General features: G+C 34.3%; 1 protein-coding gene across 42 annotated transcripts in view; it reads right to left on the bottom strand.

Moving 5' to 3' along the window:
• Positions 1-13,039, bottom strand: part of NEB (nebulin) — a 119,534-nt gene that overhangs the window by 102,202 nt on the left and 4,293 nt on the right. For all 42 annotated transcript variants that reach the window (XM_072041337.1, XM_072041338.1, XM_072041342.1 and 39 more), the window contains exons 4-23: positions 12,895-12,939; positions 11,143-11,346; positions 10,094-10,201; positions 8,500-8,604; positions 8,093-8,197; positions 7,892-7,996; positions 7,074-7,178; positions 5,930-6,034; positions 5,626-5,733; positions 5,024-5,140; positions 4,267-4,368; positions 4,079-4,186; positions 3,880-3,984; positions 3,422-3,520; positions 2,843-2,947; positions 2,642-2,749; positions 1,828-2,139; positions 1,492-1,698; positions 744-848; positions 271-378 (exon numbers count right to left, since the gene is read on the bottom strand). In XM_072041337.1, coding sequence (XP_071897438.1) covers positions 271-378; positions 744-848; positions 1,492-1,698; positions 1,828-2,139; positions 2,642-2,749; positions 2,843-2,947; positions 3,422-3,520; positions 3,880-3,984; positions 4,079-4,186; positions 4,267-4,368; positions 5,024-5,140; positions 5,626-5,733; positions 5,930-6,034; positions 7,074-7,178; positions 7,892-7,996; positions 8,093-8,197; positions 8,500-8,604; positions 10,094-10,201; positions 11,143-11,346; positions 12,895-12,939 — 2,466 coding nt within the window. The remainder of the gene's footprint in view (positions 1-270; positions 379-743; positions 849-1,491; positions 1,699-1,827; positions 2,140-2,641; positions 2,750-2,842; positions 2,948-3,421; positions 3,521-3,879; positions 3,985-4,078; positions 4,187-4,266; positions 4,369-5,023; positions 5,141-5,625; positions 5,734-5,929; positions 6,035-7,073; positions 7,179-7,891; positions 7,997-8,092; positions 8,198-8,499; positions 8,605-10,093; positions 10,202-11,142; positions 11,347-12,894; positions 12,940-13,039) is intronic.

Here is a 13,039-nt window from a genome sequence, read left to right as displayed (position 1 = left end):
ATTTGTCACCAGATGATTGCAAGAACTACTGATTTAATTTCTCCTGTGAAAACTGGTTTAAGAAGCTTTACAGTAATATTTGCTTACCTAAAGGAAACAATTAGAAAAAAGTAAGTTTTACACTAATACTTTGGGAAAGACTAAGAATCTCTTTCTCATTTTAGCAGCTCTAGTGAGACTTGCACAACATTTGAAATCTACCACATGGCCTGGAATGGATGACTTTTTTACTAAATGCCTAAAACAAGCATACCTGGAATAGATACTTACATCACTGGCGATGTTTCTTGAAGCTTTGGCTCGAGCAATTGGAATAGCATCAAGCGACACATTGTTTCCTTTAGCTATTAGATCATGATAATCTTGTTTATAATACGCCTAAAAAAAAAAGAAAATCCGTATTATTCTAGAGAACCTAATAATCATAAGAATTGTATGCAAGTCAAAGCTACACCAAATCTACTTCAGGCAAATCTTTAGAAGCAGGTACTTCTAAATGAAGCATATACTTCATTCAGTGCTTTATTACTTCTCTAGTAATTAAATTAAATTAATTAAATGATTACATAAGTACCTGGGATTTGTTTGGAAATTCAAATGATACAAAGAATGAAAAACTACACTGGTATCAGTTGATTATAAAGAACTGCACATCAGTGAAAGAAATCTGGAATGAGTGTATCTGCAACATATTACTTAAAATTCATTAACAATGAGTAAAACGTTTAAAAGAAGTCACTTACATCACTGACGTTAGCTGCATTGTATCTAGCTTGGATAAACTGTGGGACATCTGGGGTAAGAGTATATTTATGTTTAACTTCCTCTCCGGAAGATCTGTATAGTTTCTGTAAAATATATGATACATAAATAAATCCTTCTTTTGTTGTACAGTTAGCCCCAGCTCACTCTGGGTTTACGTTTGATTTTGCACATATACATTGCCACATATCTCAAAAGACTGAGACTATACTTTTCATGCAGAATAATTGATCTTATTGATAGAAGAATGAGTCCTAAATACTCTATGCAGTCTTTACTCAGAAGCACTAAAGAGCATTGAGCCCTCCAATGGACATAAAAACACAATTCTGGAAAACATGGGATAATAACAAATGGTAGGAGAGTACAAAATAAAGCTTGCTGTTTTATAATGATAGACATATTATCATTAATCAGACATTCTGTAATTCATTCATTATTGTAGATGGGAAAACATCAAGAACAACTTGAAAATTTTGCATCATTTCTTAAATAAAGTGCATTTAAAATGTACTTAAAATATAAATGGACAGGCTTAGGTGATGTGAACTGAAAGAGCTCCATGACTCCATGGAGCTTGACAGTTTACTGGGAAATTACTTGGGCAAAATCAGAGTACAAAGCAAAGACAATGCACAGAAACTCTTCCAAGGATTTTAAAGACAATGGTCAACTCTTCAGTAGATCCACCTCTACATTACCACAAGACCCTTTTCTTTCTCTACTTACATCATTGAGTTGAACTGTATTCTGTTTGGCTTGGACCATTACTGGAGTGTCCACCACACTTGTAAATTTAATGGTGTCTGGATGCTGACGATACTTCTTTTCATTCAAGGCATCTCCAGCTTTTTTAGCTTTTTCTACTTCTAGTGACCCAAGGGGGATCCAACCAATTCCTTTCATCCAGTTATTATAATCTGCTTTGTATGCATTCTAATAAAGAAGAAAAGGCAATATTTAGAACTTCAGGAATGAGAAAAAACAATTCAGGGACCTTCCTGAGGCTTCACAGCTTTTGCTTGAGGCATCTCAAAAATTCTGTTCACTTAAGATTCTACTTACATCACTCTGAATTTCCATCATGTTTTTGGTTAGCTCCACATTCATTGCATCTGGTAAGTAAGTATAGTGATGTATGAGGTTCTTGTAATTAGCATTGCTGGCAATCTCTTGAGCCTTCTTGGCACCGACAACATTGACCATATCCAGTGGAGTATTGTACTTAGTTTTTGTTTTCTCATAATCTTTCTTGTACTCTCGCTCAGACTGCATCTTGGCTACTTTCATATAATGAACAAGTTTGGGATCATCTTCAAGGCTCTGGAAGCCAACAAGTTTACCCTTGGAAAGTTCATAGGCTTTTTTATAGTTAACCTGTTAAAATACAATAGAATCCAGAGAACATCATAAGCATATGTATAGTAAGCATAGTAACTTAGTAAAAAGTAAATTAAAAGCAAAGGTATCCTTTGTTCTCTACAAAAAGTATCCCTCATATGCAAGGATGAGCCTTTCGTCTTATTTATGATCAGACCTATAATTAAGGACAGAGAGAACTCAGGTCCATTACTCATGGAGCTCTCGTTAGTGACCTACTCCAACAATTTTCCTTAATCATACTGGACTGCAAGTCAGCCTTTTCATTCAGAGAGAATTACATAAAAAGACATCCTTTTCTAAATATAATTATATAAGCACATCAATGAAGCAACAGAACACCAATTAAAAAAAAATTGTGTTAAGGCCATTAATACTCTAACAACATGCTCAAAAAAGGCAATAAAGAAGTTATCTCTCAAATATCAGTTTATCTCTCAAATATAGTTTAAGTAAACTCTTATGAATTAAATAGTTCCTTTAAGAAGGATGCACTTACATCACTGGCAGCCTGTCTAGCAGCCTTGGCAGCTCGGATAGGAATAGCATCAGATTTTAGATCATATCCTCTTGATTTTAATTCTTCCAAACCAGTTTTGTAATAGTTCTAGAAGAAAAATTGAATTTTCGAATGAACAGTTTCTAGCTAGAAGAAATTTCATGTTGGAAGTTGAATAAAGAACTCTGGAAATATACTTACATCACTAATATTGTAGGCATTAACTCTGGCCTGGATAAACTGGGGCACATCAGGAGGGAGGTGGTACTTGTGAATAATTTTTTCACCTTTGGATTTATACAGTATCTGCAAAAAACAATAAAGAAAGAAAATTACCAGGACAACATTTTTAGATAGTGAATGTTTAGTAATACTGAGTGGCACAACTCAAAGATTTTGTGCTACCTCACTCACAAAGGAAGACAGAGATGAAATCCCAGTCCTCGCCAAGTGAATGGCATGAACCCTGATGACTTCACTGGTGCAAAGAATACTTTTAGCATGATAGACACAAAATTGCAAACACACTGAAACTTGACACGAACAGCCACTTGAAAAAATCATTTAATAACCATCTGATTTCCAGGTGGTCTTCCACTGGAATAGGGCTGCATATACACACAAATGTTTTTGTCCATGTTTGCACCTATATATGCACACACATTCACCTACACATTGATTTCACTGACTTTCTTAAAACTGAATGATTAAGTGAAAGCAGCCACAGTGCAGAAATTGATATGCTCAGAATACAGTGACATGTTTAGTATCTGTACTTACATCACTCAGCTGTTTACTATTGATCTCTGCTTGCTTCTGTACTGGAGAGTCAGTCACTTGAGTAAATTTGATTTGATCGGGATGCTTTTTGTAGGTGTGCTGAGGGAAAATAATAAATACTTTTATGGTAAATTTACATAATCAAATCCTTTTATTTAATAAGTCACAGCAGCGTAGCATTACTTAGGATATCTAGCAGTTATGGCATAGGTGCAGATAAGCACTGTCCTGCACAACGATTCTTATGTTACTTTTGCTGTAACTGTCTTGATCACCAGATGCCGCAAAAGGCTTCTAAATTACAGATTAATAGGGTTTTTAAAAGTCACATATGCTAATAAATACAAATTGAAAATCTTCAAAATTAACAGGAATCACTCGGTAAACTTCCATATGCCTCAGAGCAGACACCCTGTATGTAAACAGCTATTTGATAAGCACTGCAGTGCTATACTTACATCTTTACACTGATCTAACTTCTTAATAGCTTCATATTCCTGAGTTATGGTCTGAGGGAAGTAGCACTTTGTCTTGTCCTCCTCGTAATCTGCTTTGTAATTTTTCTAGGGATAAAATCAACATTCAGTAAGAAAACATAATTGAGCTTTCTCCAAAATAAAAGTATCAGGGTGAGAACAGAATGACTGCCACACTTACATCACTCTTCATAGCTTCAACTTTCATACAGTGCGTATGATGTGGGTCCTCAAAACTGCCCAAATAGTGCCCTAAAATATTCTTTTGATATGCATCTTTGTATTTTACCTGGAAAAATAATCACAAGTTGATAAATAAAGGTAATCAAGAATGTTGGTACAGAAAGAAATGAACATAAAAATACATACATCACTAAAATTCTTTAGAACGTTATCAGTCTGAAACTTTGGTGTGTCACAGTAATTCATGCTTGTTCCTTTTGATTGTTCATAGGCTTCTTTGTATAATTTCTGCAAAAGAAAATAATGTCAGGTAATAAAGTAGGTTGCACTAAAACTCACTCACAAAACAGTACAAATAAAAACAGCAAAATCAAGAAATGATTGCAAAGAAAAGCTTTCCCAAAAGACTGAAAAATAGATGGCCTTTTTAATTTTCAATGCTTATTAAAAAAAAAAAAGAGAGAGAGACTTCTTAGTGACTTCTGACACTAAGAATTATGAAATCTCTTTTCAAACAGATGAAAAAAGGAAGAAAGAAATCAAGAAGGCCATTACACTCTTGAAGTAAGTAACAAGAACACAGCATATATGAATACATATAAGTACTACATATTTTATCATTGTTGACATCAGCTGAAGTTCCTTAAGCAGTAAAAGAAGAACTTCCATCTTGTGATCCATTTTGCACAGGAATCTAAATGAACTATACAATAATTAGGTATCACCATAACATGCTGCAAATATTGTTACACTCTATTGTTATACTCTGTTGCAGAGAAATGACTATACTATACTGTTACAGTCACTAGTATCTCGTGACAGATGATAGGTTTATAAAACTAAAATACTGAGAGATCCAATGGAGAAGCCTAGTGAAGAAATTATGAATTTGGTTAATTGTACTTGACTGAAAATTATCCAGGTGTACTTTGACAATACTTACATCACTCAGCACATTTCCTGCAGTTTTCAATTGCCTCAGCAATGGGTTCTCTGTGGCAGGAAGCACATTATAATCTGCATTAGCTTTGTTCTTCTCATAGTCTGCTCTGTATTTTGTCTTTAAAGAATAAAAAAAAGGGTGAGGTTTTAAAAATCAGTATTAGAAACCAAACATTCACTAACCTATGTCACCTTGAAGTTTTCGGGAAAATTCTCTCTTTTTTTTACTTATGGCTCATATTGGCAAAGGACCATGAAAAGCACTCAGATCACGTGAGTGCAGGGATGACATGCTGGGAGACAGAGTCACAAAATAATTGATAGTTATTAAGTAGATGTCCCTACCTCTAAGCAGCTCACCAAACATTTTGATTTTTCAAATATCAGCTACCATCTTGGAATAGTCACATTCTTACAAATTAATGACTTAAGATCATAAGCTTGGCTAGGAGTCATTGTAAGCTTTGTAGTGGAATACACAGAAGAATACATGTTTTGCACAGAATAATTTTTTTTTGACATTTGACAAAACAGCTTCAGCACAAATAGTCCTGACTACAGAACTATACTTTGGCTAAAGAAATGGGAGAAGTTGTCACATACCTTACTGACATTATTTGTAACTCGCTTATTAGCTTCATATTCTGGAGTCTCAGTCTGCATAAAGTAGATTTGGTCTTTCATGTTTTCAAAGTCTTCCTGGTATTTTCTCTATTAGGAGCAGAGAAAAACAGAGAACAATGTATCAAGTGCAGTTACATTACAAATCAGCCACCCATGAAGTAGCTTAAATAGAAAAAGAGAAATACAGCAAGTGGAGCAGGAAAACTTGATCAGTATTTGCCGCATTAACACAAAGCAGAGGATAAAGCTGTTGATTTCAAGATTTTCTGAATAATTCACTTACTATACTTATATTTTCTGCATTCATTTTTGCAACTGCAACGTCGTAGCATGGAGTTTGACTCCACTTGCCTTTGATCTTGTTATTATAGTCCTCATGGTAAATAATCTATAATGAAAAAAAAATAAAAATTAATCCCCAGTTCAATTTTCACTTAACAAATTTGCTTTTAAAGTCTTCTTATTAAATTTGCTCCATACTTTACATCTGCATTATAACCACTTCAGCAGTTACTGTCAAAATAACCTGACGTACGATTTGACCTAGTGCTCCAGTTTTCAGTTATTTCCTTTGGTACCTTCCCTTGACCAAAAAGGAAGAATAGGTGAAATGTCATCTACTCCGAAAGACTTAATAAGAAATACTCTCTGTGAGACATCATTAACATATTCCTTCAGTTGAGTTGTGTTTTCACACTAGTCACATAATATTGGTGCATAATATTAACGATCAGTTAAACTAGAATGTATTGTTATTTCTGCAGAAACTTGTTATAGTACGTAAATGGAAAATCCTTTCAATATATGGATTCGTATGGTATGTGTGATTTCTGTTAGACTATATTCAAGCTCATGGAAATCAAGTATAAACTGTTTATACAGAAAGTTTAAAGAGTTAAAAAAAACAGTTACTTTAACAGTAACTGCTTAATTAAACAAAACACCTTATTGATTTTTGACTCAGTTTTCCAAATGCATTTTCAGCCACAATTGCTTTATCACAAAAATACAACTTCTTCAATGCCATTTCAACTGTTAGCACATTGATAAAGAATGTATATGCCAAAAATAACCATTTTTTTTCTAAGTTTTATTGTTTTGTAGATATACAGGTTACTATTTTATTAATTTCAAAGCAAGCAAGTCATTTGGAAAACAGATATACATGTATACTTATATTTCACTGTTTACTTATAAGAGAACAGTAAAATGGATTTTTTTTCTGCTTTCTCTTGTAAACATTTAAAGTGCAAAGTAAGAGAGAAAAAAAAAAAAAAGAGGAAGAATGGGAAGCAATGTGTATGATAGAAGCAAATGTTTTGTGAAAGCTAGATTTGCTGACAAGAATGAAGCTTTCTTTAAGTATCTTTTTGCCTCTCTAACTCCAAAAGGAAGATTTCTGCAAAAGAATTCTGCATTCTACTCACATCACTCAGCTGCCTCGTCACTTTCTTGGCTTGTTCCACATCAGGTGGGTCTGGCAGAGAAGTATATTTAGATTTTCGTTCGTCATGTCCTTTTTTGTAGACAATCTGAAGATAAGAAAGAGGTAATTGGTTACAGTAAGTACCCACTAAAATCACAATAGAGTATTTACTTTTAATTCTGCTAACACCACCATTAACTAATGTCGGTCTGTCCACAGTTGCTGCAGCTTAAAATCTTTCAATCACATTTATTCTGGAGGAAAATAACATGGAAAAATTTTCTTGATAAAAGACATCAAAAAAGAAACAGTTCCCTAGGAAAGTTTTCAAGTATACTACTCCATTTCTCATAATAAACGAGACATCTGCAAAATTTGTGGAAGTCTTTATGTGAAACCTGAAATTTAGTTGAACAGTTAAATGTCTGTATCAGCAGGAGTATCAGCAAATAGGATCCTGAGTTTGCCTCACAAACTCCTGAGTTTTCTTATTGCTGTTTTAGAGATACAGATTTGTAGATCCATCACAAAGCCCAGTGAAATGGGCTTACAGCCAACCTAGAGTTTCTCAACACATTTTGAGAGACAGAGGTCTTCTTACTGATTATCTCAGGAGATCTTCAATTATTTCACTCATAATCCAACATCAAATTGCCAATAGAATACATACTTCTCTACTGAACTAGCACTACTGTCAGAGCTGACTATTAGTGCATATCTATGCATTTTTATCTTCTGTTCAGTTACAGAGTCCACCAAGAAGCCTACCAAATTACACTGCTGCAGTGATCCACCTGTCTATCAGGCTTTAATACTTACATCACTCAGAGTCTTTTGAGCTTGTGCCACCCTTCTAAGTTCTGGGCTGTCATTGTATGGATAGAATAATGTTTTGTCTCCTTCCCAGTCTTCTGTATAGAGTTTCTTAAAAACAGAAAAATGCCAGAATACAGAATGAATTAATATCTGATTTGGAATGTTTCTTAAACTTCAGCTGCATAAACCTGTGATTTTTCTTACCTTACTGAACATTGCTGTATTTTTTATTGCATTCACAAGCTCTGGGGCATCAGGAGGAAGTAAGTACTTGTCCTTGTTCTCCTCCCAGTTCTGTTTATATAAGACCTGCACAGAAAGATCAGCAGGTTGGTTACTGTAATAGTAGAAAAATATTTACATTTGTTAATTTGTTGTTAGCCTGCCCTAAAGATTTTTGCAAAGTAAAAGTCTCAAAACAGTCACATTTAAAGACATCAACTGAAAACATTTAAAGTATTTATACTTGCTTCGATCAGTTTCTTTTCCAGTGCTTGTAAACTCTTTTAGAGATACTGTTTCAGCACCCTGAGCTCAAAACCTTACTTCTATCAGTAACTCCATGATCCATTAATGTTCACACCGCTCCCAGGAAATTACAATTTGCTCACCTTGCTCACTTGCTGCGATACTTTCTTTGCATGTTCTATATCCTTGGCCTTTTCATCGACGTGGCAAATAGTTCTAGCAACTTCACCAGCCATGCGGTATTTAACCTAGATCATACCAAACAACATTTATATTTACAGAAAAAAAATGTCTTTTTTTTTTAAAAAAAAAACAGAATATCAATATTTGAACACTTAATGCTGCAGACAGCCCAAATCTGAATTCAGTAAAGCATTTAGGTACATGTATGTGATTAACCTTTACCGTGGACTAGCTGTCGCTGAGAAATAAAACTTATGGAAACAAATTTATTTTGTGAATTAACCAAGAAAGAAAAGCAGCTCTGAGACTCTGTCAAGCGTTGTGAACCCAAGCGAGACGTAGTGCCCTTCTGTAATGCTGTAAACAGAGCTCTTTCCAAGAGTACTTCCATCCTGCATAACGAGATAGAGAGATCCCCATGCTACATAGTATGTCTTAATTTCACAGTCCATTACCATGGACCATACACTAGCTGCAGTTCCAAAAGCAATATAGCCACACCACCACGGCAGTCTTGGGCACAAAATGATCCTAATGCAGTTATACTACTCCCAGCTTGACAGCAGGCTCAGTCAGTCAGCATTGGTGCGTGGACTGCTGTACCACATTCCTCAATATATCCTAGATCAGGAGTGGAATAGAATTTAGTGGATGCTCAGCTCCTGAACACTGGATAGATTAGGTGTCTCCCCTCTAAATTTTAGGGTTTGCCATTCTTAGGGACTTAGCTCTCCCTATTCACTGTACAAAGAATTAAGATGCTTTGGTAGGCAGATTTCAGTTTCCCAAACTGTGAGTGTATTGCTGAAAGGGAGACTGGAATTGCTTAAAAGAGAGGAGGAGGAGGAGCTAGCTTCCAGAACTTTAAGCATTGCATCAGTGGGGCAATTGTGCCTACGCTAGCTTGCAAAAGTAAATCACTAAGATTCACACAGAGGGGACAAAGAAGGAGCAAAACACCTTGGAAAACCCAATATTAAATCATGAGATGTATAGAAGTTCATTTTGCAACACTTGGAGAATTTTAGTATCATTTTTTCCAGTTTTTATGGACTGACTTTCCATTGCTTTATGAAAACAAAGATGTTTAAACATGTTAGAAGTAAAATTCTATGGATATTCACCCAGCACTCAACTTAACCTCAACAAAAATTTGCCAGGCATATCATCCACGATGACTGCAGGACATACTGCGTTGTATCTTCAAATTCAATAATATCAGCATCACCATCATCTCCCTACTCTGTAACTTCTGATCAGAATTTTTCAAACCTCTTTTTCCACAATGAAACAGGACTATTATTCCGCTGGTCAGGAATAATCACATCTCCCTTACTGAAAGGCCTAAATTCCAATCTACATCACAGAACTCAGATCGTCATGTACTCTGTATTCCTTGCTCTTGTAATCTTGACAGTTTCTGCTAACCATTCAGGTTGCCTCATCATCAAATTATCAAAAAAATTATCACTTCTTATCTAACATTTAAAATTATGATTCAATTGGCTTCTTTACCACTCTATGTTTTTTTTTCTTATGACATTTGATACCTACCTCACTGAGCTGGTCTTGCACTTTCTTGATTCTCCGAATTTCTGGGGTATCAATTGTGGAAGCATATGGCTTTCCTTTTTCTTTTCTAAATTTTTCTTTGTACTTGTTCTGAAAGAAAATAATGACAAATGTAATTAAGACATGTCTTAAAACTCTGGCAGAAATGTAAACAACAATTATAGATGTATTCATCTGGTTAGTGTAGGAATTTTGGACAGATCATTGACTCACACAAACTGGCATTACTCAATTACATTTGCAGAGTTATGCTTATTTTAACCAACTGACTTTCTTCCATCTGACACAATGGAAAATATCCATTTCTATCTTTAGCTTGTTTTGGATCACTTCTAATTGAGTTTATTCTCATTAGGAGTTTGGTTTTAATAAATATACAGTTACTTGTTTCAGTAACCAAAGATAAAGAGAATTGTTGCGTGAGCCTAGCATTCCTAGACCTGTGATCTCACATAACCCTTTATCAGTGAACATGGGTGAGTAACATACATAAAGGTTTAGGAAAAAGGATCTGACACCATCTTACGTACGTGCAGTGCAGTTGTTTTCCACCCGTTAAAACACAGTACAGTACTGAACTACTGGACTTTAGTTTCCCATACCAGGAATTTAGGTAAGTACTTGTTCCAACATACAAAAATTTTTATTTGATGCATAGAGGGATACAGAAATATACTACTATAAAAATATTAAGCTTTGCATTCCAATAGACATTGGCTCCTGTATCTTTACTTGAGTATCCAACTCAGATAGTGCGGGAGTCCTATTAACTGACATCTATGAAGATATTCAGACATCTGCCTCAAGCTACTTTTTGTGCTTAATTACTTAATGCACCTAAGCAGGAAATGGGCAAGGCATGGGTTAAATGACAGAAGGAAACTTCCTGCTCCAGGCAAATAGCACTAGTACACATCATGAAATGAAATACAGAAGTAGCTAAAATAGTAGCATGAAGGTTTGCAACAATACCTATTAAATGTTTTTAATATTGGTGTTCCTAAACAAATAAAAGACATGGGGCAATTTACCTCACTGAACAGGTCCTTCATTTTATTACTGTGTTGCAGATAAGGTGTCAAAAACTTAGATGTGTCCACTTTTGTCCGTATCGTCTTCTTTCTGACTGGAGGTGCTGCATCCTCAGCGGAAGGTTTTTCATGTTCAACAGTATAGGTGACAGTTTTAGGACCTGCAAAGTCTGTGGTAGTAGTCTCAGTGATCTCAGTGATCACCTGGGAATAAAGAAAAAATTACTTGCTTTGCAATTATAAATCTTTTTATTATCATTATTGTATTTATATTTTAATTTTATCATAATTTTCCACCTCCTCTGCATATACAAGGATGCTCAGTTGCTATTCAGAAACCACTTACAAAGTGGAAAAACAGTGCCACGTTTCCTATTGGGAAAATATTCATACTCATATGTAATTCACCTTTCCACAATACTGTTTTCAAAAACTGATACACATCAGACACAGAAATAATCATGCTATTGCTCCCTTTAAATCCAGTCTGGCTACAGATTTTAAAACACCTGATGAATTCAATGGCTGGCTTCATCTTAAAAATAATATGATATTCTTCAAAAGTATAGTCCTAGTCTATTTGCTCAAACAGTATTCATTGAATTATATGTTGTTAAAATAAAACTATAGGAAGACTTTGGGAACAGATCTTTTGTTTGTCAGGAAACACACACAAAGTGAACCACTAAGCTTCTGTTTCAGCGTAAGTCTATGCCATAAAGAATATTTCACAGTAGCATACCAAAGAATTTATTATATTTGTATTAAAAATATAATATATACTATATTAATTTATATATATTATATATAATATAATATATAATTATAGATTATAGGTTATAGATTGTATAATATTATAGATTATAGATTATAATAGATTATATAGATTATAATAATATTATGAACTGTAATATTATATATTATATATTATAGATTATATAATATATATTTATAATCTATAATATATAATATAACTCCTTGTTAACTCAAATATTTGTTACCAGTGACATGAAAAAAATCTGCAAATGACCACAGTTATATTACACAAGTAAAGAGAAAAGAATTTATATGCAAACTGGTTTCAGGCAGAATCTTTATGTATTTCTTTTCCTAAAAATCTTTATGTATTTCTTTTCCTAAAAATGTTACATATAATGCATGCATGTCCCTATTGCTCATATAAACATATCTAGTCACATCCTCAATAATTCTGTTCATCTTTCATCTTTTACACTAATAATTGTGTGGTTTGTTTTTTGTTTGTTTGTTTTTGTTTGTTTTTTGTTTGTTTGTTTTTCAATATGTTACCTAAGAAATCTTTTAAAGCCTGTTTTTCTTGTTAATAACATAACCTGTGTTTCATTTTGTCAGCTCCTGTGTAAATTTAGCTGCTGGGCAGATGACACAGTGCAGAACAAAAACAAGCATAGTCCTTTCCTGACGGACACATCCACAGTTCCTTCTGATGAAAACCAAACAGTGGCAGGTGGCAATTGCACACATCCAAGTCTAATCCCAACTGCAGTCCAGAAAACAGATAGAACAGATACCCTGCACAAGCTAGAAGTCCTCTTGGTCAGTATACAACAGGGTCTTGGAGAGGAAATAAAGGATTTAAGAAAGAACTGTTCACTGATAGTTGTCTGCTTGCTATCAAAAATGACTCCTCAGAACACAAAAGGTCACTAGTTCAGCTTTGTATATTAATTACATGCATATACAGATCACATGCAGTTTCACAGGAACTTTTACCTCATGTGGTTCACCCTCCTCAATAATTGTCTCCTCAATGTAGTACTAGTAAACAAAGGAGAAAAAAAAAAAAAATCATTATTAGGCCAGATCATACAGAATAATAAGTTGTAGCTTCTCTTAAAAGTACTGTTTTAAAAACACG

This window comes from Anas platyrhynchos, chromosome 7, assembly GCF_047663525.1.
Source record: "Anas platyrhynchos isolate ZD024472 breed Pekin duck chromosome 7, IASCAAS_PekinDuck_T2T, whole genome shotgun sequence".
Lineage (NCBI taxonomy): Eukaryota > Metazoa > Chordata > Aves > Anseriformes > Anatidae > Anas > Anas platyrhynchos.
Note: the sequence above shows the minus strand (reverse complement) of the source record. Positions and strands in the feature narration are given on the sequence as shown.